We start from the raw sequence: 26,145 nt of genomic DNA on the forward strand, positions 1-26,145 counted from the left end.
AGATGAATGGCAATGCTAATGGATAGATATATCTAGGTATTATAAGTTAAACATTTCAGCTATTATAAACCGTCTTTGGATTCATCAGCATAGCTGGTTGCTTGTATCACCTTGAAGCCTGTGAATCTTTTGGATCTTTGCTTCGGTAACTCTCTTTTCCTCTTCTGATTCGCTCGTGGTCTCATCCTCCTCTTCAGGGCAACTTAGCAAAACAAATACAATTTAAAATTAGTCAAATCACACACTACAACAAAAGCTGAAGAGAGATTTTTTTCCTCTCAGCTGTCCTTGTGGAGAAGACTTAATATACACAAGTACGACATGTTTCATCTTATGGTGTTATGGTGATGGGAACAGCACTGCACTCCTCATTACTACACACCTCTCCACAGCCTCTCTGATGAGTCTCATCCAGGCATTGCGTTCATCTTTAGAAGCAGCGTGCACTTCATACATCTCAGGCCCAGCTGAAGATGCGCTGATCAGAAACATGCCTCTCTCCTCATTGGCCACCTCCCGCACGATCAGCTTCTGCAGAGAGATCACTGGAGGCTTCTGGTCCTGAGAAACAGTGCAAGTGAGTAAGATAACATATCTAACTTTACACGAAAACAAACTGTCATTCAATGCACACTTAATAGAAGTGTGATATAGAATATGATCAAATATATTCCCTGAATACAAACAGTTACACTACTGCTCAAAAGTTTGGGGTCATTAAGATCTTTTTTTTTAAAAGAAATTAATACTTTTATTCAACAAAGATGCATTAAATAGATCAAAAGAAACCATAAAGAAAGACATGTACAATGTTACAAAATATTTCTATTTCAAATGAATGTTCTTTAGAACTTTCTATTTATCAAAGAATCCTTAAAAAATAAAACGTACCATGGTTTCCACAAAAAAATATTAAGCAGCACCACTGTTTTCAACATTTTAGACACCAAATCAGCATATTAGAATTATTTCTGAAGGATCATGTGACATTGAAGACTGGAGTAAAGGCAGCTGAAAATTCCTAAATAACCATTTAAAATGAATTAAAATAGAAAACAGTTATTTTAAATTTCATTAATATTTTGCAATACTACTTATTTACAAAAACATGACAAGAAATTGTTTTTAGCAAACCCAAACCCCTGACCAGTAGCATTTGCTTTATAGAGATGAAAACACATTGTAATCTCAGAAACCAACCACAGCGGCAAAGATGTATTTCTGATCTTTCTCTTGAAGGAACACCAATGAATCAGACAGCAAAAACGCCAGAACATCTGTGGATGATCAAATAATATCTTCAGATATTTCATCTACTTAGCCAGAATTAAATACAAATGGCTGTTCATATGTCTTTCATATTGACTACTGCGTGATGTGTTGTGACTGTTTCAATGGACAATCACCTTTCAGTCTTCCTGTGGCCGTCTTCCAGAGCAGCGAGCCCTGGTGCCGCAGAGCCCTGCCGCTGGTGATGTCCTGCTTGCGGAAGGTGTAACCGCTCTTCAGTTTGGTAGTACACTTGTTCTCCATGCGGCCCAGGACCTCACTCAGCTTCTGGTTCTGCTCGAACTGACTCACGTGCTGGTCCACAGCAGAGATCAGCTCGCGAATCAGGACTAGCGCACGAGACAGGTCAGCATGCTCTTCTGTGTGCTCTGAAACAAAGAACAAAAGAAACTGAGTCTAAACAAATGTTTGGTTGTGATTTTGTGTGTGTGTGTGTGTGTGTGTGTGTGTGTGTGTGTGTGTGTGTAGGTGAGGAATAATACCCTCTGTGTACTGCAGTATTCTCTCCAGGAGGACAGGGTATTTTGTTATTCGCTGCGTCACTAACAAAATGCATTCTGGGATTTCTCGCCTCTTTACCAATGAGTTGCTACTCTGTTGCTGTGGAACCAAAAATATTAGAGTGACTAACTGAAATTCAGTGCTGCCGAAAGCATCCATAATACAGCAATATGCGACTGATTTAGTCATTGTGTCATTTGAATCTTACTTTGATAAAGAGCTGAAATCTCTTGTTCTGCTGCTGAAGCTCTTTGAAGTAGCTGACCGCTTCTGTGTGATGACTGCAAAACTCACCATACACCTGCTTCATCTTCTCTGCATTCTCCTGGGAGAACTATGATGAAAACAAACACACACCTATGATGTTTCCCATGACTTCTTATGTTATATATATATATATATATATATATATATATATATATATATATATATATATATATATATATATATATATATATATATATATATATATATATATATAAACACACACACACACACACATATATATATATATATATATATATATATATATATATATATATATATATATATATATATATATATATATATATGTATATGTATATGTATATATATATATATATATATATATGTATATATATATATATATATATATACAGTGAGGAAAATAAGTATTTGAACACCCTGCTATTTTGCAAGTTCTCCCACTTAGAAATCATGGAGGGGTCTGAAATTGTCATCGTAGGTGCATGTCCACTGTGAGAGACATAATCTAAAAAAAAAATCCAGAAATCACAATGTATGATTTTTTAACTATTTATTTGTATGATACAGCTGCAAATAAGTATTTGAACACCTGAGAAAATCAATGTTAATATTTGGTATAGTAGCCTTTGTTTGCAATCACAGAGGTCAAACGTTTCCTGTAGTTTTTCACCAGGTTTGCACACACTGCAGGAGGGATTTTGGCCCACTCCTCCACACAGATCTTCTCTAGATCAGTCAGGTTTCTGGGCTGTCACTGAGAAACACGGAGTTTGAGCTCCCTCCAAAGATTCTCTATTGGGTTTAGGTCTGGAGACTGGCTAGGCCACGCCAGAACCTTGATATGCTTCTTACAGAGCCACTCCTTGGTTATCCTGGCTGTGTGCTTCGGGTCATTGTCATGTTGGAAGACCCAGCCTCGACCCATCTTCAATGCTCTAACTGAGGGAAGGAGGTTGTTCCCCAAAATCTCGCAATACATGGCCCCGGTCATCCTCTCCTTAATACAGTGCAGTCGCTCTGTCCCATGTGCAGAAAAACACCCCCAAAGCATGATGCTACCACCCCCATGCTTCACAGTAGGGATGGTGTTCTTGGGATGGTACTCATCATTCTTCTTCCTCCAAACACGTTTAGTGGAATTATGACCAAAAAGTTCTATTTTGGTCTCATCTGACCACATGACTTTCTCCCATGACTCCTCTGGATCATCCAAATGGTCATTGGCAAACTTAAGACGGGCCTTGACATGTGCTGGTTTAAGCAGGGGAACCTTCCGTGCCATGCATGATTTCAAACCATGACGTCTTAGTGTATTACCAACAGTAACCTTGGAAACGGTGGTCCCAGCTCTTTTCAGGTCATTGACCAGCTCCTCCCGTGTAGTTCTGGGCTGATTTCTCACCTTTCTTAGGATCATTGAGACCCCACGAGGTGAGATCTTGCATGGAGCCCCAGTCCGAGGGAGATTGACAGTCATGTTTAGCTTCTTCCATTTTCTAATGATTGCTCCAACAGAGGACCTTTTTTCACCAAGCTGCTTGGCAATTTCCCCGTAGCCCTTTCCAGCCTTGTGGAGGTGTACAATTTTGTCTCTAGTGTCTTTGGACAGCTCTTTGGTCTTGGCCATGTTAGTAGTTGGATTCTTACTGATTGTATGGGGTGGACAGGTGTCTTTATGCAGCTAAACAATTAAGGATAATAAATGGAGTGGAGGTGGACATTTTAAAGGCAGACTAACAGGTCTTTGAGGGTCAGAATTCTAGCTGATAGACAGGTGTTCAAATACTTATTTGCAGCTGTATCATACAAATAAATAGTTAAAAAATCATATATTAAGATTTCTGGATTTTTTTTTTTAGATTATGTCTCTCACACTAGACATGCACCTACGATGACAATTTCAGACCCCTCCATGATTTCCAAGTGAGAGAACTTGCAAAATAGCAGGGTGTTCAAATACTTATTTTCCTCACTGTATATATATATATATATATATATATATATATATATATACACACACACACACACATACATTATATATATATACATATATATATATATACATACATACATACATACACACATATATATATATACACACACAATTTATATCTGTCATTCAATATAACTAACAAATTCTGGCATGAAACTCTAGATGGTGTTGGGTGATAGGGTCCTTAACTCATTTGGTAGCAATCGCATCGTCATCTACACCTATGTAGCGCAGCTGATTGGTTGCTGTTGGATCAGCAGCCAATGAGCTGCAGCTCAACAGTCAACATTCAAATACTGGTAGTTTGTTGTTAGCAGTCTGTAGTGTGCTTTCAGAAAGCATCTGAAATCAACATCTAAGATAACGGCACACTCTTCTACTCCATATCTCTGTGCATATTGCATGGTTTGATTATTAAATGAGCAATCATAACAGTTCAATCTAAGAATTGTGTTTAACAGTCTTGTAGAGTGTTTTACTATAAGCTGCAGCATTTAAGCAATTGTGTTTATGCAGAAGCAAGCGGTCTATTGTGTGTAACTTGTGAGGATACGCTGTCTAAGCTACGGATATGAGAAAAGGTTCAAGTGAAATAAGCATTTGCGCTTTTAAAGTGGTTACCATGTTTAGCTGCATAACTCTAACGACGCGTTCATTTATTTGTCTTTATCGTCTCTACAGCTTTTTCACTTATCAATAGAGTATAAGGATTATGGCAATGATACATCAAATGGTTAATTATGATATCAGCTTGCAACATATATATTTTGTTAATGAGAACACATATTGCATGTTTTTAGAGCTAAGCCATTTGGAAAAAAAAAAAAAAAACGTCACATGTGAGAATATGCACTAGTACCCTGGGTGAACCCAGCAGTATGATGTACCATGACTGAATCAAAGCTATCCAACAAAAAATAGTGACGTAGCCCTCAGAATCCATGTTCGTCATTTACAGCAATCTGACATTAATTTGATCCCAAACCAATTAATTATTAGAAGTTATTACTTACCACCACCTACATGAAGTAATTAATGGCAGTTTTATTGTTAAACCGACGTGGTTCAAGCAATGGATGTGCAACAAAGTTACTATGGTTTTGGGAAACAGTCGTGACTAGCTAGATAGTTTCTCCAACAATTTGTATCCTGGTAGTTAAGCAGCAAGTTATGTCATAGTTCACAAAACGTGTCTGGAGTGTGCTTGTAGTACAATCTCAACTGAAAATATTTGACTCAAAAGAAGGATTTGTTCATTGCTGCTTCTCTCATGAATGTGCCAAGGAGGCTTAACTCCGCCCCTAATAGGAAAACCGTTTGATTAAATGGTAATCTTTACAATGAGGCTCAATTTGTTAACGCTTGTTAACTACATTGGTTATCATGAATTTTAACATTTATTAATACATTTTTAAAATCAAAAGTTGTATCTGTTCATTTCATTGAGTCCAGAGCTAACACGAACTAACAATGAACAGTTATATTTTTATTGACTAATACAGTAAAGAAATGTATTGGCTCATTATTAGTAAATGTTATTTAATGCGTTAACTAACATTAACTAATGGGACCTAATTGTAAAGTGTTACCGATTAAACTTTCAACTTGAATTGTGTACTCACACAAATACATTGAAGACTATTACAATTTATATACCTGTTGCAGGAAAATGTCACCCACACGGTGGATGAGGTAGTTCTTGTTGCTGTTTGGCTGGACGCAGCTTTGCCGTAGTTCCCTCATCGCTGACAGAAAGTCACGGTGGAGGAGGAGCAGTTCATCTAAGCAAGGGAAAATCCGACCAATTGTGTCCGCATCCAGCCCGACTTCCTCCCGCATTCCCCTCCTGAAGACCTCCGCCATTACCATGAGCGTCTGCACGTGATGGAGCTCGGTTTGCATGAACTCTGAGTAAGACCAAGAGCACAAAAACACTTTCAAATGATGAACAGCTATGAACAGAACACGCCTGCACAAAATGTTTTTAATGAGGAAGACTGTTTTCAGCTGACCGTAAATGACATCCTGTCTCTTGACGATGCGTTTTTCCTGCATCTTACAGAACTGGGGTTCCACCGCTAGGCTCCATGACTCCGCCTCTAAATCCATAGCATTCATCACCAGCTCATTCTGTAGGGGGGCATCTACAGTGTCTGAGGAATTAATGTCTTTATTGGATTTTTCAATACGGAATATCAAAGGCTGCTGAAAATTCAGCTTTGCCATTACAGCAATAAATTACATTTTAACAATTATTAAAAACAGTTCTTTTAAATTGTAATAACATTTCACAATATTACTGTCTTACTTTATTTTTGATCAAATAAATGCAGCCTAAGTGTGCAAAAGATTCTACTTTCAAAAAAAAAAATGTATTCTAAACTTCTGGCCGGTAGAGTGAATAAAAAAATAAAAATGAAGGGGTCGATAGGAGGTTTTTGAGGGTCTCTTGACACTCTATTGAGCTTGGAGTAGGAACATGACCTATTTCACCAGTTATTTCATCAAATGTCCAGCTGTTTTACCTTCAATGAGAGATGAATCAGTGGATGTTGAGGACTCCATTGTTTGGAGGAGCTCCTCTGATTGGATGTAGTTCCGCCACGGGGGGGAGTCACTATCTGCTTCTGGGCTCTCACTAAGCCTGATGGAAAATTTCACAAATGTCTATAAGGAGCCTTAAACGCTCTCACTTATTTCAACAAACACAAACTTTGGGCACTTATGACGTCTTGGCTCATCCAGACATTGAATATTTAAGGAAATGGAACGCTAAAAGTAAAATTAGTCAATTCACTTCCATATTATGTCTGAAATTAGAATGTTGCAGGTATATTTGGACAAAACTCACATTTTAACATGTTAATATTTTAATAATATTTTTAAATTGTAATATTTACGACTGAGCACATCGCAGCATATGGGTCATTAACCTTCATGATACATTTCTCTAGCTAGTTTTTGGTTGAATATTACTACACAGTAAGAGTGTGGGACCTTTCTGTGACTGCAGGCACACTTCTGGACAGAGGGCACGGAAGAGGAGTAGAGTCTTGTGATGTCATCACAGGAAGAGAGGCAGAGACGGGTATCTGAGAGGACGAGGAACTTTCACGCACAATAAAATCTAAATGTGACAGAAAAAAAAGGTGAGAGCAAAACCAAGACAGAAGTGTAAATGCATGAAAAACAACTTTGCTGTTAAATAAATTGATAGTGGGGGTGATATTATAAGTTTTCGCTTTATAAAGCTGGTAAAACTCACTTTGAGGGAGGGAGGCTGTCCTGCTTTTTACTGTCATCACAGAATATTTGTCTTGAGGCTTCTGTAAACGAGAGTTAATATACGTTTATAAATTAATAATATGCTTTTTTTAAAACTTCACATTATTTCCTCTTATGTTACACTGATTGCCAGTATTCTGTATTGTAATAATGGGGCTCATTACAGATCCTCTGCACTTTGTGTTTGACCAAACATAGGCAAATGTGTCTCATGGTTTAAATATTAAACTTAGGCAATCCATCAGACTTGCATGTAGTTCAAGAGAAAAAAACAACATGTGCAAACACAAGCACAGTCCACCTTCAGGCATGGCGTCGATGAGTCCTTACAGCCCTTATGGACACTCACTGCACAGTCTAGGATGAAAAAGCAAATTAACAAACTTTAAAAAATGTAAAAGAAACCCATCTACTGAATCAACTGGCAGATTTCCAAGAAATTTTCCAAAACAGATAGAATGATTCAATACAAACCTCCATGTTGCCAGAAGCACAATACATATTTTAAGATTAAGAAAAATGGCAGTTTGATCATTTAAAATATTTGTTTCTACTTAAATGAACTCACATGCGCAGTGGAAGACCTCTTTCCCAGAAGCTGGCTTGCTGCAGATCTCACAAAGTGTCGACCCCAGGACAGATCCTGCTGTGAACTGGTGTCCATTGACCTGTTTGTCTTTGGTTTCTCTCTCTTTTCCTTTCCCCTTAAAAAACCAAAGGAAAGCCATCAGATCACTCACAGTCCTCATCACCATCTGCCATGATGACTGCACATTAAACTCATCTCTACACTATTTCTGCTTGTGAAGTTAGTTTAAGTGTGACATGCTTGTGTGGCAAAAAAGGCCATGGGAGAGTTTGCCGCTGGTAAAACAGTTACAGCCAAAAGAAAGTTTAATGATTAAAAGTGACTCCTATAGTTGTTTTTGGGCTTAACAATCAGTCTTTGCCCCCCTCTCTTTTTCATCCTTCCTTAATGGCTAATAAAGGAACATTGTGTGCAAAAACCAGGCTGAAATTGTTCAGTTTACAAACAAAACCGACACTGTATGAAGTAATATTGTTGAACAAAGTTTGAACATAGATGGTAGTGGTTTAAAAAAAGTCTCATAATATTTATTGATGATTAATATTTATATTTCTCTGTGACCTTTACCATTATTTGTCAAGAGATGTTTTTAGATGACTAATGCTTATACATACATTTTTATATATTATAAATTGTACATATTGTAATTTGTAAATATATAGGATGAAAATATGCAAGATATTAAAAATGTACCATCCTTGTTTTTTTTGTTTGTTTAAATACAGTAAAACAGTAATATTGTGAAATATTATTACAAATCTTTTGTAACATTACAAATATCTTTCCTGTCACTTTTGATCAATTTAATGCATCCTTGCTGATTAAACGTATTAATTTCCTATTCAAAGATTCAAATCTTACTGACAACATACTTTTGAATCGAAGGTAGGTGTACATATATATATATATATATATATATATATATATATATATATATATATATATATATATATATATATATATATATATATATATATATATGACATGCATGTATGTTTACCTTGCTCTTGTTGCGGGTACTATACATCCGGCTCTTTATGAAGCTGAAAGTGCGGCTGACTTTGTATTTTTCTGACTCTGATTTGGAAGGGATGATATATTTGTCCCATTCCTCCTCCTCAATCCTGGAACACACATTAATCACATGGAGTGCATTAAAATCACAGACACATGCCTGTACTGTGGGTGTTTTAATGTTAACACAGATTTTACTTTTTAGACCATGATGTAGCAGCTAGGTAGTTTCAGGCTCAGTCATTCATTATTTTCCAGGCTACAGGAAAATTAATAATTAGTCATCACCCTCTGTGCCAAAAAGAAGACATACCACCTGAGCAGTGCAGACATTCTATGCATTTCACACATTCCTGATTAGAAATCTTTTGCTCGGTGGGAGGTGAGTTGTGAGACGAGGACCACGGTTAGGTTCACAAACAAGGAGTGTTATTACATATTTTAGTGTCGACACAGTGAAGTGACAGCATCATTTGGAGTCATCTCACAAACGTTAAGAAGCATTAGACGTGATTTCATGCCAGTGGGTGATTGTGCATTCTGGTTAGGTTATTAAAAGGATCATGCCAAGAGTGCACTTGGTGTTTAGTAGCTAGGGGGGATCTGTATTGACATACTCTTTGAGGAATTCGGAGAGCGTGAGGTGTTGGAGGGAGTCGGCCAACTCTGCACTGGTCTCATCATCAGCTGACTGAGCGCGCCTACGAAACCTTAACTCCCTATAGAGGTACAGTACAGCACTCTGAGTCTTTATACACATAGCAGATACATGCATTTCCATTTTAATGTATGCACAGACACATACTGCCCCTGGAGGGCAGTAGCACCTCAATGCAGTCCACAAGATCCAGGGGGCGGGGTTGGATCCACATCTAAGGGGTGGCGATTGGTAGGTTTAGGGGCAGGTTTAGGGGTCAGGGGGTGGAGATGGGTAGGTTTAGGTATATGTAAGGTGGGAGGAGTTGGATCTGGATCCAACTCCTCCCCCTGGATTTCATGTTCTGCAGTGAGGACCATCTCCTGGAGGGCACTATTGTGCTTTGCTGTAAAAAAAGAATAGTGAGAAAGACATAGGGAATTTAAAATACCACATGGAAATAAGATAACAGATATGGATGATCATTGTATATGAGACCCAACACCACAGACAAGGGGCTCTTAATGCAGAAAGTGTACCTCACTCACCAACTACATACATCTTTTTGTATTCTTTTAAATAAAAACAACTCTAAAAGGTTGACACCTGAAACAGGCGCAACAACCTTCAAATCAACAGGAAGCACTCTGTCTCCTGGCAGCCTTGTAGTCAGGGACACTGGAGAGCTCTGCTCAACACCGTTTTATTCTAAGATTAGTGATTAACACCTAATAGAGGAATCAGGGCTGATGACAAGTGGTTAGAGGTCTGCGTTACCTTTTCTCTTGAGGCTGCTCTGATGTGCTGCAGGCACGATGTTCTGTGGAAAAGAAAATATGGATGTAAATATAGTGGCTCTATCATTTACGTTATATCTTTAAGAACTCTCCTCCTCTCCTCTGATTCTATAAACACATTCATCTGAACTGAAGATTGATGACATCATCCTTCCTTTCCAGCAACATCTTATCAAATAATGATGAAACCCCTTGAGGGTGAAGGCAGACAGACGCACTGCCATTAGGCTCCCACAACCAGCGAGAAAAGCCAATAAAGCAGTGGAAAGCTCACGCATACACACACACACACACACACACACACACACACAGAGAGAGAGAGAACAGTGTAATTATTGTTAACTAAAACCATTAACTATAATTTGCAGTAACTGAAATAAAGTTGAAATAAAATAAAATGTAAATATTAGATAAAAAACGAACAAAAATTCACTAAAATAAGTTTTTGTATGAGTATAAGATGAGGCACTAAATTTACTAAAACAAAAAATGAAAGATAAATATTATATATATATATATATATATATATATATATATATATATATATATATATATATATATATATATATATATTTAAACTAATACTAACACCAAAACAATTTTAAATCACTAACACTAAAATGAAAACTGAAAAAAAATCTAAGCGAATTAAAATATGAATAAATAAATACTATCGTACATATTATAAATTAACACTGACCCAGACACATATACACACTTTTTTTTTCAGTTGTTCACTTTCTTCCACACAAAGACAGAGCGCTTTCAGCAGCAGAAATGTTGTGCTATGTTGTTAGTAGTGGCGTGTGGCAAGCAGGCGTAACTGGAAGGCGAGCAGGCGAGGCTGTACTTACTAACAGGGTTGAGCAGAGACAGAGATTTAGACAGAGACAGGGCGTGTAGGAGAGACCTGCTGCCACTGCTGCTTGGGAGGGCGCCATCTACAGGACACAGCGGACATGACACTCACTACAGCCCGCCACTACTCTACACATACATAGTGTGCTGGTTTTGAATGGAAGGGTTATGAAATGTTATGGCTGAAATGGCCAAAAAAAATTATTCTCTGTTCATGGTAATATCAAACAGTAACACATTTTTTCTGTGTCTCAAAACCAAAAGTTGAAACAAGCCCATCCCTGCTAGAAAATCCAACTAGTTCACCCAAAAATGGAAATTTGCTGTTAATTTACTTACCCTCAGGCCATCCAAGATGTAGGAGACTTTTTTTCTTTAGTAGAACAGTAAAGAAGATTTTAAGCTGAAAAAGTGGTCCTCTGTGATTCATATAATGGAAGTCAATGCTTGCCGTCACTTTGAGATTCAAAAAAACATATGCAGTCACTCCCGTGCATATGTCATTATGTGACAGGAAGCTCACGCTCAGGACCGTTTGCCAAGGTAAAAATTTTGTAAATAATGTTCAGTTTCTTGCATGGACAGATGCTTTTTAAATTGCTTCTTAAAACCTCAATGCGGATATTAATTTAGCTTTGCCTGCATATGTTTTTTTGAATCTCAAAGTGACAGCACCCATTGACTTCCATTATATGAATCACAGAGGACCACGGTTTCAGCTAAAAATCTTCTTTACTGTTCTACTGAAGAAAAGAGTCACCTACATCTTGGATGGCCTGAGCGTGAGTAAATTACCAGCAAAACATTTTTTGGGGTGAACTATCCCTTTAAGCTGGCAGCTAAATGTTTCGGAACATGGTACAGTAGGTGGTTTCTAGCGGTTCCAAGCTCATCATTGGCTGGACGACCAACCACAATGTTCCAAAAACCAACCTGACCATCTGAAGCTGGTAGTAGATGGATTTCTGATCCAAGATGGTTTACCAGCTTATGAACCGTTTATACCAGCTACCATGTTCTACAAAAAGAGTTACAATCTTAAATAATTTTTTTCCAGCAGGGTTGATGTCCAAAAAAGCTGTATGGCCAGCTAACTTGGTTTTGAGTATATTTGTTAGTAGTGTGTGTCTGTTCACTACAGTTTTGTTAGTGACTACCAAACATGCTTCTAGCAAGTGTAAATGCTATTACAGTACATTCAGCTATTACTTTGGTGTCCATAAATTCTTTTACAGATTTTATAACCAGAAAGGCATATTCAGAAAGGAAAAATCAGAAATTTCCTATAAACATTAATAATCTACTAAATTGTCTTAGATTAATGGAATACAACAGGCTCAATGATGATATCAAATGACATTCAGGGGCATTAACTTCCACAGAAGCTGGTAATTACTGGGAGAATCTCTGACTCAGTGGATGTTAATGAATGCAGATCATCTGAGGGCATTAGACACAAGCTGTATTTTGTAGTTACACCCTTTTAAAGAGATAAAACAATTAATCCAAGGAGATTATAACTAAATACTGTATATGAAACAGATTAAGAAAGTATAGGCCTGTTTCACACTGCATATGTAGGCAGAGCATAATCGAAGCAGAAGCATGACTATAATAGCACTGTGTTTTTTTTGTGTGTTTTTTTTACACTGGCAGCGCTTTTGTAGCATAACAGAGCTGTGGCTCTTTAAAGAAAATAAAGTCATTTCTGGATGGCTGCATTGAGTATTGCTTTTAACTAAATTATAAAATGGTTATCAGGAGTGTGTGCAAATCCGAAAAATTACCAACTTGATCATCATGAAAAATAATTTACTTTGAAGGCATTTACATCCAAACGGTAATTAATCTACACAGAACACAAACCCTGAAGTGTGGCTATAAACCACTTAAACCAGCTGGATTTGGATTTACTCCACAATGCAAAGTGTGAATGCTTTAATCTGTGGTGCTGAGATAAATATGTACTGTTTATACTTGCAGGATCAAACAAGTCCTATATAAAGAAGTCTTCCGATCTTGCTATAAAAAATAAAAACCAAGGAAATAATCATATTTTAAATGAGTTACAAATCCCATCATCCCTTAAAAGCTCATCATGCTTAAAACAGACTAGACAGGAAATACAAGAGATGTTATGACCACTACGCTCAGTCGTTTCCAGCAAAGAGAAGAAACAAAAGATGCTTTCATGACTTCAAATTTGATATGTGATAGAAATATCTCAGTATAACCAAATCTACTAAATCTACCCATGCATCCTGATTTTTCTTTTTATATTTGACTTGACTTCCTGTCATCTGTCCCTAAAGGTCCACTGGACGCGATTTTGAAGCACGAATAATTCAAGCGATGGTTTTATTTTTTGATCAGCTGTTTGTGTAATGAGCGCTTCCACACCGAACGCGAATGTGCTGCGGCAAAAAAACAACTTTTATTTTTTTCGCTTCGATGTCGATTTTTTTTTTTACTTTTGCGGCGACAGAAAAGGCTTCAGCCAATCGCATACTACAAGGACAATGATTGTGTGGCGTAGCATTGCCAACCAACTCGGTTATCACGACTGTGAGTATGTTGTGTGATAGTTTTCGTCGTTGTATAGTCCTGTGCTGTGTTGGCTAGAAGGCTAAACTACATTTGGGATAGAAAGCTAATCGTCAAAGATAGAGATAGAGACCGTGTTTACGCAGCTCATGTGATGGGTTTTGACCATGGTTTTGACGCAAACTATTCGCACACGAACTATTCGCTTTTTCGTTACGCATCCGGTGTGAAAGGGCCTTAAGAAAGGCTAACCCTGGAAAAAACATGCATGTCATGGGAACTAATGCAGGTAATGTGAGAGGTGGAAGGTGAGATGTTAGAGGATCTGACCCTGGTTGAGGTTGGTGGGTGGAGGGTGGGCATCCCTACTGAATCGTGGAGGCAGCAGGCTGATTTTAGGGGAGGTGTAGGAATATGAACGCAGACGGATGCCTTGCTCAATATCCTGAGAAAAGAAATAATATTTTCACTCAGTTTGCACACAGCTGATCTCAGTGCTCAAAATGTAATGATCGTCATGTATAGTCTGCCTCACTGTATGTAAGGGAAAATAGCAATGGTACCTTTGCAGGAGTGGGGTTACAGGCAGATGAGGCGGAGTGAGAACGCATGCAGGTAAGAACAGGGATGGTACTAAACATCATCTGCTCATCTGGGATGTTTTTGAGCTCAGGCTGTGGCTGGGGGAGGGGCTTCTTCATTAAAATGTCATCATCATCATCCTCCTCGCTGTCCATTTCCAAGGCCACCAGACTCGGGCTTAGAGAGAGGATTGGACTTCTAAAAATTCTCAACAACCACTATGAGTAAGACTAGCATTACTTGCATATTGTTTGGCACAAATACTCACAACAACTCTCATATCTCACGGCAAGCCCAAAGTTTTTGAATAATGGAAACATTTTCAAATTGATTCTGGACTTGTGCATAAAAACTACATTCCTGCTTTATTGGGCAAATGCAAACAGGGCCAGGTAACTTGTCAGTTTGCCATAGAGCTGGGTGATATGGCCCCAAAACTATCACAATAAAAATGTTCATATCAGTTGATATCAATAATTTTCACAATAAATGCAAGTTTAGTAGTTTTGCTCCTGAGTGAAAGTTGTAGAAACCAGGCAGTTAATTGTGGTTTTAAACTTCTCTTTATTGTCAGAACATGACAAACACTTGTAAAACAGGTGAACATTTCACAAATCTGAGGTAGAGCATTCATTTTTTCCTTAAAATCTTAATAGAAATATTAGTTTATTAGTTTCTGCATGTTCTAACGGGTGATATTGTTTCAAATCATGACACAGGTTTGCGTTGCCTGACTTTGATGACATGTATCTTTAGCAGAGTTTGCAGTGCAGACTGCAATATTAATAATATTACAGTTTTGCCTCTTAGAAATGCACATTTGACAGTAGCAGTAGCTTGAGTTGGGATGATTTATGTCCATTAACAAAAACAGTAAAATCTATAAAAATTGTAATAAACTAAATAGTTTTAAAATACATTTAGTTTTAGTTTAGAGTTAGGACTTAACCATTGGTCATCCATAGTATCATACATCTAGATCATGATAACCACAGGTAAAACCACGCATATTGCACCTCACTTTAATGGTAAAATGTTCCTATATGGTTTCCATGGTATTTGTATTAAAAACAGTAGCCTACATTTAGTAATAAATACAAATGCTGTAGCTTAATAACAAAAATATTATAATTATATTCCATTAATCCTTTAATACATTTAATACATGTCTACATTAATAATATAATACAATTTGATATCCCACAGCGAGTAAACGCATCTGCTATAGGTTCGCGCTGCGCTGCCGTTTGAGCCGAGCTGATAAATGGTTCGTGTGTGGCGTGGTTCTTTGAGTATAAATGAGTAGTGGTGTTTCATTCCGATTTTGCCGCATGAACATTTTATCAACTAAATTTTGTAATCCTTTTATCGAGAAAAATTATATTGTGATAATTATCATTTTATCACCCAGCCCCAGTTTGCCCTGGGTTTGTTTTTTGTTTACCTGTTTGGTTTCACAGACCTACTGCAGAAGTTCTCAGCAGGTTTTGCTCCAGAAAGCAAGTGGTGAGGTGACCCAATACAGTAAAATGTATGTTATTGTACACAAGTTAACAAAATGTCCTTAAAATGTTTTCCAAACATTGAAATCTATCAGATCAGGTTCATGCTCTTAGCAGCCAGGAATTCCTTGACCAAAACACACGTGGTCAGCACAAATCATGTTAGTTCTTGCTGTAAGTGAACCTGCATGTAGTCTGTGTTGTTGTCTCATGTTACGCAACCTGTCCATGCTGGCATCTGTCTGATTTGGCTACTTCAAGCCACTAAGAAGTATAGTGAGGATGAAAACAACCATTTATAAGTTTGGAGTTGGTACAATCTTTTTTTTTAAAGGAATTAATACTTTTATTCAGCAAAGACGCATTGAATTGATCAAAAGTGACAGTAATTTTAAAGGATGGTGTATAGAGTAAAGGGTCAAATTTTTAAATACCTCCTGAATTAATTGATGGACACACCAAAACATCAATGTTAGTATGCTTACCTTAGGTCACATGACTCTGTCGGTGAGCTTGAACTGTTATAGGTCAGTTCAGCTGGTCGTGTGGCACGCATGAGTCTATCCAGCATTAGTCCCGCTGGTGAGGTGGGAGAGAAAGTACGAGAGCCGGGATGGCGTCCTCTCTGCCCGTCATCATCTTTAATAGCTGGAGGCATATCTATTGTCCCTGGTGATAAGACCCCTGTATCTGACATTCGCCAAACGCCACTATCTGTCCCAGAACTGTCCTCTGTGACACCTGTAACATTGCACTTCATATTGAAGTCATTGTCCTACATTAGAAGAGAAAACAAATATATTTTAATGAAACAGGACAATGGCAATATAGTAATTTCAAAGGGTAGCTCACACAAAAATAAAAAAATCTGTCATAATTTACTCACCAGCACGTTATTAAAAAACCCTGTACGACTTACTTTCTTTTTTGCCCATACAGCAAAAGTCAAAAAGATTCCAAAACATTACATGACTTTCATTATATTTTTTAAAAATATCTTCTTTTGTGTTGAACAGAAGAAATAAAATCCAACAGGTAAGCAAAATAATGATGACAGAATTTTCATTTTTGGGTGAACTATCCCTTTAATATAGTCAAACTCAAAGTCATGGTTCTTTTATCACTGGATCTAAGAATTTAAATGCAAAGCCTGATGTCTCATAAATAAAATCAATAGACTTTTGTGGAAGTAAAAGAGTTGTGGCTACAGTTCTGGCTACAATATGCAAGACTTTCACAGAGATCAATCAAAAGATATAGGCACTAAATGAAGGGAGGAGATGGGATTTGGAGTGTCTGTGGATCTGGCATATTGAACGATCTGATCTGTAGGAGCAATGATATGTGTGGCGTCTGACCTTAGTGGAGCCTCTGAGCATGGCCGTGAGCCTGACGGCAGCAGCGCCTGAGGAGTGAAGGGGAAACGGAGGGCAGGAACCAGGAGATGAACACAACTTCTCTGTCAAAAAATAAAAATAAAACACTGTCAAACTGATGCATGTGTGTCGATACAACTGGATGGAAATGCAGAGTCAATGATATTTAAAAGTTAGCTAATAAAAACAATGCAAATAACAGCTGTCACTTCACATGCTTCTGCTTCTGCTCTGTTCTCTGGAAACTTGTGTGTGCACATGTGTTTTGACAATATCGAAATGCCAAGATGGCAGAAGAAACCAGTAAAATAGAAAATAGCACAACAGCACGGTCTCTTTACAGCGGTTAAAATTTCTGTTTCGTTTTTTTAAAGAGGCATTTACTTTCCTTTCGCACAGTTAACTCTATATTTCCCTGTGCATTTTTATTTCTTTAAATTTCTCATTACAGTCCTACGCTACCGTTCAGAAGTTCGGGGTCTTGAAGATTTTTTTAAAAGAAATTAGTACTTTTATTCAGCAAGGATGCATAGAATTGATCAAAAGTGACAGTAAAGACATTTAAATATTGCAAAAGATTTCTATTTCACATAAATGCTGTTCTTTTGCACTTTTTATTCAAATCAAATAATCATGAAATAATAATAATAATAAAAATATTATGTAGCTCAACTATTTTCAACACTGACAATAATAATGTTTATTGAGCAGCAAATCAGATCATGTGACATTGGAGTAATAATGCTGTAAATTCAGCTTTGCCATAACACACTACATTACATTGCCATAATACATTACATTTTAAAATATTAAAATAGACCAAATATAGTATATTTAATAGTATATGGTACTGTATATCATTTATCAAACCGCCTCATCTATATTTACATTTATTCATTTAGCTGCCACTTTTATTCAAACGCACACACAAATAAAAGAGCAATTACTTAAGCAAATCTGCTATTTGCTTAAATAAATAATAACTGAGATTTCCATCAAAATATCCTAAATCTGAATAAATAAATAATTTTCTGGGCACACACACAGAATTTGTGGTCCCAATGCAGACAAAGTGGTGCAGTGTGAAGAAAATAGAAGAAACAGACATTCAGTCTTTTTTCACGCACATTCGTAATGATCTTTACAGGTATGTGCAGAAACACAAACTTACACAAGTATATCCATTTAAATGCCAAAATCTTCCACCGACATTGTCAAACAAACACACCAAGATTACATTTCAAGGGAAAGATGTGTATATGTTGGCATGTAATCAACTGTGTGTACAATATGTTTAAGCAAAAGTGAGATTCCAATAACTTACAGGGGCACCCCGTCATGAAGGATGCATGTGAAGGCATTCCAGCAACAACAACGGAAAAACCAGATACTGACGTCAACTCGGTTTCATTCCTCTTCATACACACACACACACACACACACACATTACTCATTTAGATTACTTGGTGAATCACACATCTGCAGGAAACACAGTAACAGTTCTCATGTGTGCTGAATCCCCATCAACTCAAAAGCAGATGTAATGCTACTGCATTTATAAAACTAAAACAATACCTGTTTTACAAAAGCTGAAAGAAGCAGTTTTGCTTTCAAATGATGAATGCTGTGGACTCACTTAATTTGTCATGTGACTGGCAGTGAAGTTTTTCCTTTACCCTTTTCGGATAATACCTTTGACTACACAGGATGAACATACATATTTTTGAGGGGGGGAAGGAAAGACCAACACCAGTGGAATGACCACTGTAATGCCCCATCAAAAACATCTCACTGGCTAGAAGCTGTACCAGCTATTTGAGCTCTGACTCATGGCTGAATTAAGCCTGTAACGCTGCCCTGCACCACAGACCAAAAACAATTGTATCACTTAGACAAAAACACACAAACTCAAAGTCATGAGAGACAAACAAAGACTTCTGGTTGTGTATGTGTGCTTTCTTCATGCACTGTATATGTGTGTCTCTGATGCACACATCATTTGTATTTCTCTCACCCCCCCCTTACTCTCTAGTTACCTGCTTTTGATGTCCGTCTCCGGATTCTCATCTTTGGGAAGGATGGCCATGAGTAGTTAAATGGAGAGTCTGAGTCAGAGTCCATGTTTTTAATTTTCCTCAGCTGCCCCGTTTTGCGAAACACGAAACAGTAAAATCACCAAGCAGTTACCCAGGAGTTTGAGAACACCTTTCCAAATAATGCAGATTCCACAGATAAGCCTTGAGGAGATGAGTCTGTGTGTGTTTGTGTGCGTGTCGGAGAAGGTGGGCTTAGTCTCGACACTCTATACTCCCACTTTTTTTGTTACAGGCAGAGTCAGGACTCAAACTGAACCTGGGAGAGCACGACAGAGGGATTTTCAAACTAAGGTGTCTGTAGGAATCTGGAAGGTCAGCCAAGGTTTAGGAATCATTAACCATACACGCTAATAAAACCCCATGAGGTCCCGGTCCTCCCCTCAGACTTTATAAACAAAAAATATAGCAAACTGCAATTTCACTGTGAAACAAAAATCACCATAATTATTTTTCATAAATTCATGATACAAAATAACCTTTTTTAATGCAACTTAGAGGCAGGAATGAGTCATGTATCGCCTCAAAAACTGTACAAGGATGGGCCAAACTGAGTTGCAACACACATTCATTCATTTCATTAACAATCCAAGTGTAGTGACCCACAATCTAATCCAGAACATGTTCTTAAATCTATTAATAGCTGTACAAGTAAATTGCCTTAATCAATTCTGGGAGCTTTTCAGAATTTTTCATCTGACATTTTGCCTGGAAATCTGTGCTTGTAACGTTAAGCTCTCTTTTTCTCTGTTCCTGGAAAAATCAACACTCCAAATGCTGAGCTGATTGCTACCGAAAACTAAAGTTATTAAAACAAAAATAGACTTATAATTGTAAATACCGTAATAAAAATTATAATTAAACCCACACAGACCAAATCAACCTCAAATCCAACAAACTCATTCCTACAAATCCCAAGTATACAAACATATTGCATCTAATTTCGCAGCACAAACTCAACACGACACAGACTCAATTCGACTCACAAAATCAACCCCACTAAAATACTCAACACCACACATGAAAGCCAATGTCTACTAGTTAAAATACCACGTCACCACCAGCCAGGAACTTTTAAAATGCAGTATTACAGCCAGGTGTGTGTGAGCCTGAGTCGAGACTCGAGATGTATTTCTCTCTGCATGTGGTGGACATTCAGTCTCTGCTAGAGAACCACTCAGTGTCTGTATGTGTCCGTCCTTCAGCGGGAACATGTGTTCCAGTAATCCAAACAGCAGACTCATTCAACCCACCAAACGTCTTAAAAGCCAACAAAGACTTTCATTTCACAAGTTTGGATTTCTACATGATACAATGAGTGCGCTGCAACTCAATAATTACGTATGTCTGTGTGCAGCTCTTTAGAAAATCCTCCTTAAGAAGAAAGATCTCCAGATAGGTAAAGGTGAGTAAACAAAAATGTCAGACTTAATTCCTTTTTTCTTATATCCTCTAGTCCGTGTTCTTATTCCTTCTTTTCTATGACAGCAGCATTGTCTATTCAGTTTAAATAGAGCCCTCCAAAACAGTTTGCTTCCAGTCGGCCTTCTCTTTTCTGTGGAGAGTGACTGTTTTAGTCTCTCATGAAATCTGGGCTCCAACCCCAACTCTCTCCTCCCTCTGCCTCCAGAGTTTTTAGTGGCTAACCGTCTGTGTGAGAGACTGAGTTTGTGTTTAAAACAAGAAATGGAGGAATAATAGTTCAGTAAAAAGATGATGGAAATAGGTTGCATATGTGCATGTGACTGCATTTTATGATTGAATAAATTAATAAATATTCCTAGATCCATGAGTAAGACCCTATACTACTATTCAGAAGTTTGAGGTAAAAAAAAAAAAACTCTTTTGTGTGGTGCAATTTAATGATTGTAATATTTAATCATTTTAATGTTTAATATTTAATATTTATTTAATGTATATTTAATGTATCATTTAAATATAATGTTTAATATTTATTTATTTTGTAATTAATACAACTTTCTTCCTCAAAAACTGACAAGGCTCACACACACAGTTTTCTTTCCTTAAAAAGAAAAAAAATTAGATTAACAAGCCTTTTTTTTAGGCTTAACCAAACAAAATCCAAATCTGTCCAAAGACTCCTATAACCTACTAAAGTAACCCCTGAGGTACACATAGGCCTGTTTGGGAATCATTTTGCTACATGAAGGTAACTGGGCGAAATCAGTCAGAGCATCTGCATTAGGATGAGGAACGCGTTGTGTGGGATGGGCTACATTTTAAAGCATCATTTTAAATGTCAGCTTTTGTGCAAGTTTAAAAATCGAAGCTTGTTAACATTCCTTCCTCCACTTTACAGTTGAAACTGTGAATGTGCATGTGTGTGTGAGAGGGTGGTTCGGATGAAGGGGCCAATGCTGTTTCAAAAGAAAAGAGCCCCATCTTCTGTCCTCCTAGCTGAGCTATAAATCTCCTTTTGTTCCTCTAAAAGACCACAAAAAAAAATAGATTGCCATTTTAAAACAAGGCCAGCAGATCCATAAGAGCAAAAGCAGCACCTGAAATCCAGAAGGCACTTTTTCCCCATGAGCAACAACGACAAACTAATCAATGAAGTCTGAACAGAAGGCCTGCACTATTTAATTTAGATGGAAAATGAGTATGTTCAGTTGCCAGTGCCTGCTACTTTGTAATTGTACTTGTAATACACTGAGAGTATGACGTCTGTTTTGAATGAACATGATATTGCCCTAACCTCAAAGAATCCTCTTAAATTAAACACTTTCCCATTCATTCTTTCTTCGACTTCTTTAGCCAAACAGATGGTGCCAATTTCTCTCTCGAGAAACCACGCTTGTGCATTTATTTCTCTGATTCGATCATAAAATTGCGCATTTCGTACCGTTTCACAGCTGTCACAATGTGTTCTTTTTCTTGGTGAGACGGAGTGAATTACGGCGCTAATATCACTAGAGCGCTAGAGTATCACACTGTTAGCTTAGCAACATGCTAACACCAATTGTAACTAATCTTCGGTGTGAAACACTATTTGAGTTGCTGCTACTGTGGAGGGTTCTCTTATGACATTCCATGCCCATCAATGGTTATGAAATACTAAATAATACTGTCTCCAGTGCAACAAAACACTGACTTTACAAGTTTCAAGTGGCAAGTTTGGGGTCGGTACAATTATTTTTTATGTTTTTGAAAAAGTATCTTATGCTCACCAATGCTGCATTTATGTAATTAAAAATGCATTAAAACATAGTAAACTATTATTAGTTATATCTCTTTCGGAAATCAATCTAATATGCTGATTTGCTGCTCAAGAAACATTTCTTATTATCAGTGTTGAAAATTATACTGTTTAATATTTGTGTGGAAACCATGATGCATGATTTTTCAGAATTCTTTGATGAAAAGAAAGATCAAAATAACAGCATTTATTTGTAATAAAACACATATCAGTAAGTGAATGGATGCATGTGTGTACCCGAGTTTAGATCTTCGTCCTCTTCATCTAGGCAGAGAACAAGCTGTTCTTCAAAGACCTGAAAAACACGAAAACAAAAACAAACTCGCACACCACAATTCAACTGTTATGAAGAATGAAAACAGAGACAAAATAAGAACACGGGTATTAGCAAACAGAAACCCCCCACAACAGCACATATGGCAGGTCTAAAGAAGACTACGTGATCCATTATTGTGGTTCTGATTCCAGGAATTGATTTATACACACTCAAGCACAAAAATAACTCCACTCACACTATCCACCAGGGTTTGGTCCTCAATTCTCAGGGGACTGTTCAGATCTGAGGAGCAGAAACAACAAATAAAACATACAAATTGATTTTCACGCTTACACAATTGCCAAACTTGAGTAAATCATAAATGGACACTATCTCAACCAAGCTAAAGAAGCAAAAACAAGCACAAACACGACTCTTGATTTGAAACCTTGAGACACCCATCACCATGTTGAGCAGTGACAAGAAATGTCTTCACATTAAGGTCAAAAGGTCACAGAGACTAAACCTGCTGAGGCTCCTGCTGTCAACACAAGCTGGCAATCTCTATATGCATCTCTTTATAGCATTTACATCATGCCATTTCTTCTTCATTAGTCCAACTGTAGGCAGATTATTTCTCTCGTTTTATCCTGTCTTACCCCTCCCAAACATATAGTGTCTCTGTCTCTCAGCCCACCCAGGAGGAATGTGTCTCCTCATACTGGACATGTTTGGGAAACCAGCCGGAGGTCCCTCACAAAGACTGCTCTGTGTGTGTGTGTGTGTGTGTGTCTGTGTGTGTGTGTGTGTGTGTGTGTGTGTGTGTGTGTGTGTGTGTGTGTGTGTGTGTGTGCTCCTCATCCCACATTCTACCACAATGTCCTCCTGACTGAGCCAAATTCACCCAATGTACTCCAACAACCCTGCCAGACCTAACTCACAGTGACAGACAGTAAGAGAGAGAGAGAGAGAGAGAGAGAGAGAGAGAGAGAGAGAGAGAGAGAGAGAGAGAGAGAGAGAGAGAGAGAGAGAGAGAGAGAGAGAGAGAGAGAGAGAGAGAGAGAGAGAGAGAGAGAGAGAGAGAGAGAGAGAGAGAGGGAACTGGGGTCAAGAAGAGGGAAAGGAACGAGAGACAAACAGAAAAAGAAAAAGTGGAATAACAGAAGGAGGATTGAGGGTGGGTGAGAGCCAGAAGAGAGGAAAATTTATCACATCAGCAGGATGAAACGTGATAAGACCTTTGGCGAGAGCAAAATATAGAAACTAGTCATAAAATAAACCCAAGACAGGAGGAGTAAAATAAAGTGAAAAATAATAATATGAATATTATGGCCAGCTGTGATCCTGTGGAGTTTGAATTCTCACCACACGGCTTATAATCTCATTTCCAGAAACCCACAAATATCAGTCAAAATTTTAAACTGTAACATTTTAGCTTAATAGTTGGATTGAGTTCATTATTGCTAACAAGGGCAAAAATTTTGACAGACAGAAAATCTGTGAATTGGGGTAAAATGCATTGAAATGAGCTCTGGCTTACCTGCATCACATACATCAGAGGTGTGCACACTGCCCTCAGACGAGTCGCTCAGTCGCACCACCTGGAACACGCGTGTCAGGGTTGATACAGAATCACATTTGTGTTTGACATCAGTGGAATGACGGTTTGGATCAAGAAGAAAATGTGGATTTCTGATTAAAATGCACTGTGAATAATTCAGACTTAATTGGAAAAGAAATAGCTGTAACACTTCAGGTCTGACCATAAATTCACATTTTGTTATGGGTTGATACACGTATGAAATTACGATCTGAACTTGTTTTAGATGGAAATCCAAAAAAAAGCAACAAAGCATTTTAAACATCTCGTTTTGACTGGATGTACACTATCATTCAAAAGTTTGGGGTCAGTAAGATTTTTTTAAAATAAATTAATACTTTTATTCAGAAACGATGTATTAAATTGATCAAAAGTGACAATAAAGACATTTATAATGTTACAATAGCATAGTGTTTCTAATTTAAATCAATAAAAATGTATAACAGTTTCCACAAAAAAAATATTAAGCAGCACAACTATTTTCAACATTGATAATAAGAAGGAATGTTTCTTGAGCATTAAATCAGTATATCAAAATGATTTCTGAAGGATCATGTGACACTGAAGACTGGAGTTATGATACTGAAAATTCACAGGCAAAAATTCCCTTTTTTAAATACATTATAATAGAAAACAGTTATTTTATTTTTAAAAAATTACTCTATTTTTGATCAAATAAATTAAGCCTCTTCTCTAAAAAACAAAAAACCTTTTGAACAATACTGTACATTTACTTTTTAAACAATGTACAATTACACATAGTTTAGAGAAACATGATTTACAGCACTTGTAATCTCTCTGGTGATCTTGCTCTGCCTGCCTGCAGTTGTTATATGAGAAATACCAGTCTGCTGCTCAAAGCACCTGTAAATGATACTGTAAACTGCAATAAAAGTTTCCAAAGTTATGACTTGAGTCATTAATATGCTCATAAAACTCTTTCACACATCATTCTCCTGTAACCTGCCCTTAGCAGTTTATTTCTAGACGGCCGATGAAAAATGGAGGGTAGAGAGAGGGGTGACAGCTGAGAGGTGTATTTCTAACAGGGGGTTATTTTACCTGCAGTGCAATTAAAATAACCGCCTTTTGCACCGGAGGTACGTTTTCATATTTCCCATAACTACTGGATGATGTACCAGCTTTTTGGCATGTTCGCACCACAGGAACATGCTACAGGAACTGGGAACAATTTTAGTTTTAGGAACGCCTTTTGTGAGGTCTAAATTAGTTCCTACTTCAGAGGAGGGTCTAACCCACCACAATAGGAATAGGAGTACGTTGATTGGTCGAACGCATGCCATACGAAACACCGGCACCCGCCATTTTTAAAAAGACATGTTAGCTAGCACATACAGAAAACTGTTCTTTACTATAAAGTTTATTTATTCAGAATAGACAGCCAATTTGGAATTCTTTGGAATAACAGGCAATAGAGAAATATGATTTTGGGGTCCAGACAGTGTAGTTACAGCATCTACCAGCAGGGGCTAATAAGTGTATGCTAGTCAGCTGACCCTTGGCCCCTTGATCTGAATGACTGGCAGATTGGGGGGGGAGTGTTTGTGAAACCGGTTCAAAAACAGCCGTAATTTTTTTACTTTATTTTTTAATGCCGCAAGAAATACAGTTTACTTTTAACTGGTAACAAACTCCTCAAAAGCAAAAGCAGAAAATAATCAGAAATGCTTACTGTTAAACTTAGTGAAAACCATTTTGATAAAACCAAGATATAAAAAATGACCAAGGATTTTAGAGATCACAA

At 37.5% G+C, this 26,145-nt stretch overlaps 1 protein-coding gene across 4 annotated transcripts in view; it reads right to left on the reverse strand.

Annotated features, from left to right (window-relative positions):
- Window positions 1–26,145, reverse strand: part of arhgef28a (Rho guanine nucleotide exchange factor (GEF) 28a) — a 73,788-nt gene that overhangs the window by 21,169 nt on the left and 26,474 nt on the right. Inside the window, exons 7-30 of one of the 4 annotated variants that reach the window (XM_081366485.1) lie at window positions 24,321–24,381; window positions 23,037–23,083; window positions 22,762–22,819; window positions 17,197–17,297; window positions 16,324–16,613; window positions 14,318–14,513; window positions 14,085–14,199; window positions 11,207–11,293; window positions 10,333–10,375; window positions 9,536–9,637; window positions 8,905–9,028; window positions 7,884–8,019; window positions 7,617–7,672; window positions 7,296–7,356; window positions 7,028–7,157; window positions 6,556–6,674; window positions 6,043–6,174; window positions 5,687–5,937; window positions 2,000–2,125; window positions 1,773–1,890; window positions 1,407–1,658; window positions 1,201–1,277; window positions 383–561; window positions 111–202 (exon numbers count right to left, since the gene is read on the reverse strand). In XM_081366485.1, the coding sequence (XP_081222611.1) occupies window positions 111–202; window positions 383–561; window positions 1,201–1,277; window positions 1,407–1,658; window positions 1,773–1,890; window positions 2,000–2,125; window positions 5,687–5,937; window positions 6,043–6,174; window positions 6,556–6,674; window positions 7,028–7,157; window positions 7,296–7,356; window positions 7,617–7,672; window positions 7,884–8,019; window positions 8,905–9,028; window positions 9,536–9,637; window positions 10,333–10,375; window positions 11,207–11,293; window positions 14,085–14,199; window positions 14,318–14,513; window positions 16,324–16,613; window positions 17,197–17,297; window positions 22,762–22,819; window positions 23,037–23,083; window positions 24,321–24,381 (2,953 nt within the window). Of the gene's footprint in view, window positions 1–110; window positions 203–382; window positions 562–1,200; window positions 1,278–1,406; window positions 1,659–1,772; window positions 1,891–1,999; window positions 2,126–5,686; window positions 5,938–6,042; window positions 6,184–6,555; window positions 6,675–7,027; window positions 7,158–7,295; window positions 7,357–7,616; window positions 7,673–7,883; window positions 8,020–8,904; window positions 9,029–9,535; window positions 9,638–10,332; window positions 10,376–11,206; window positions 11,294–14,084; window positions 14,200–14,317; window positions 14,514–16,323; window positions 16,614–17,196; window positions 17,298–22,761; window positions 22,820–23,036; window positions 23,084–24,320; window positions 24,382–26,145 lie in introns of all 4 variants that reach the window. The other 3 variants (XM_081366484.1, XM_081366486.1, XM_081366487.1) reach the window with 3 other exon arrangements.

The sequence above is a fragment of the Scardinius erythrophthalmus genome (assembly GCF_964197995.2).
Source record: "Scardinius erythrophthalmus genome assembly, chromosome: 5".
Taxonomy (NCBI): Eukaryota; Metazoa; Chordata; class Actinopteri; order Cypriniformes; family Leuciscidae; genus Scardinius; species Scardinius erythrophthalmus.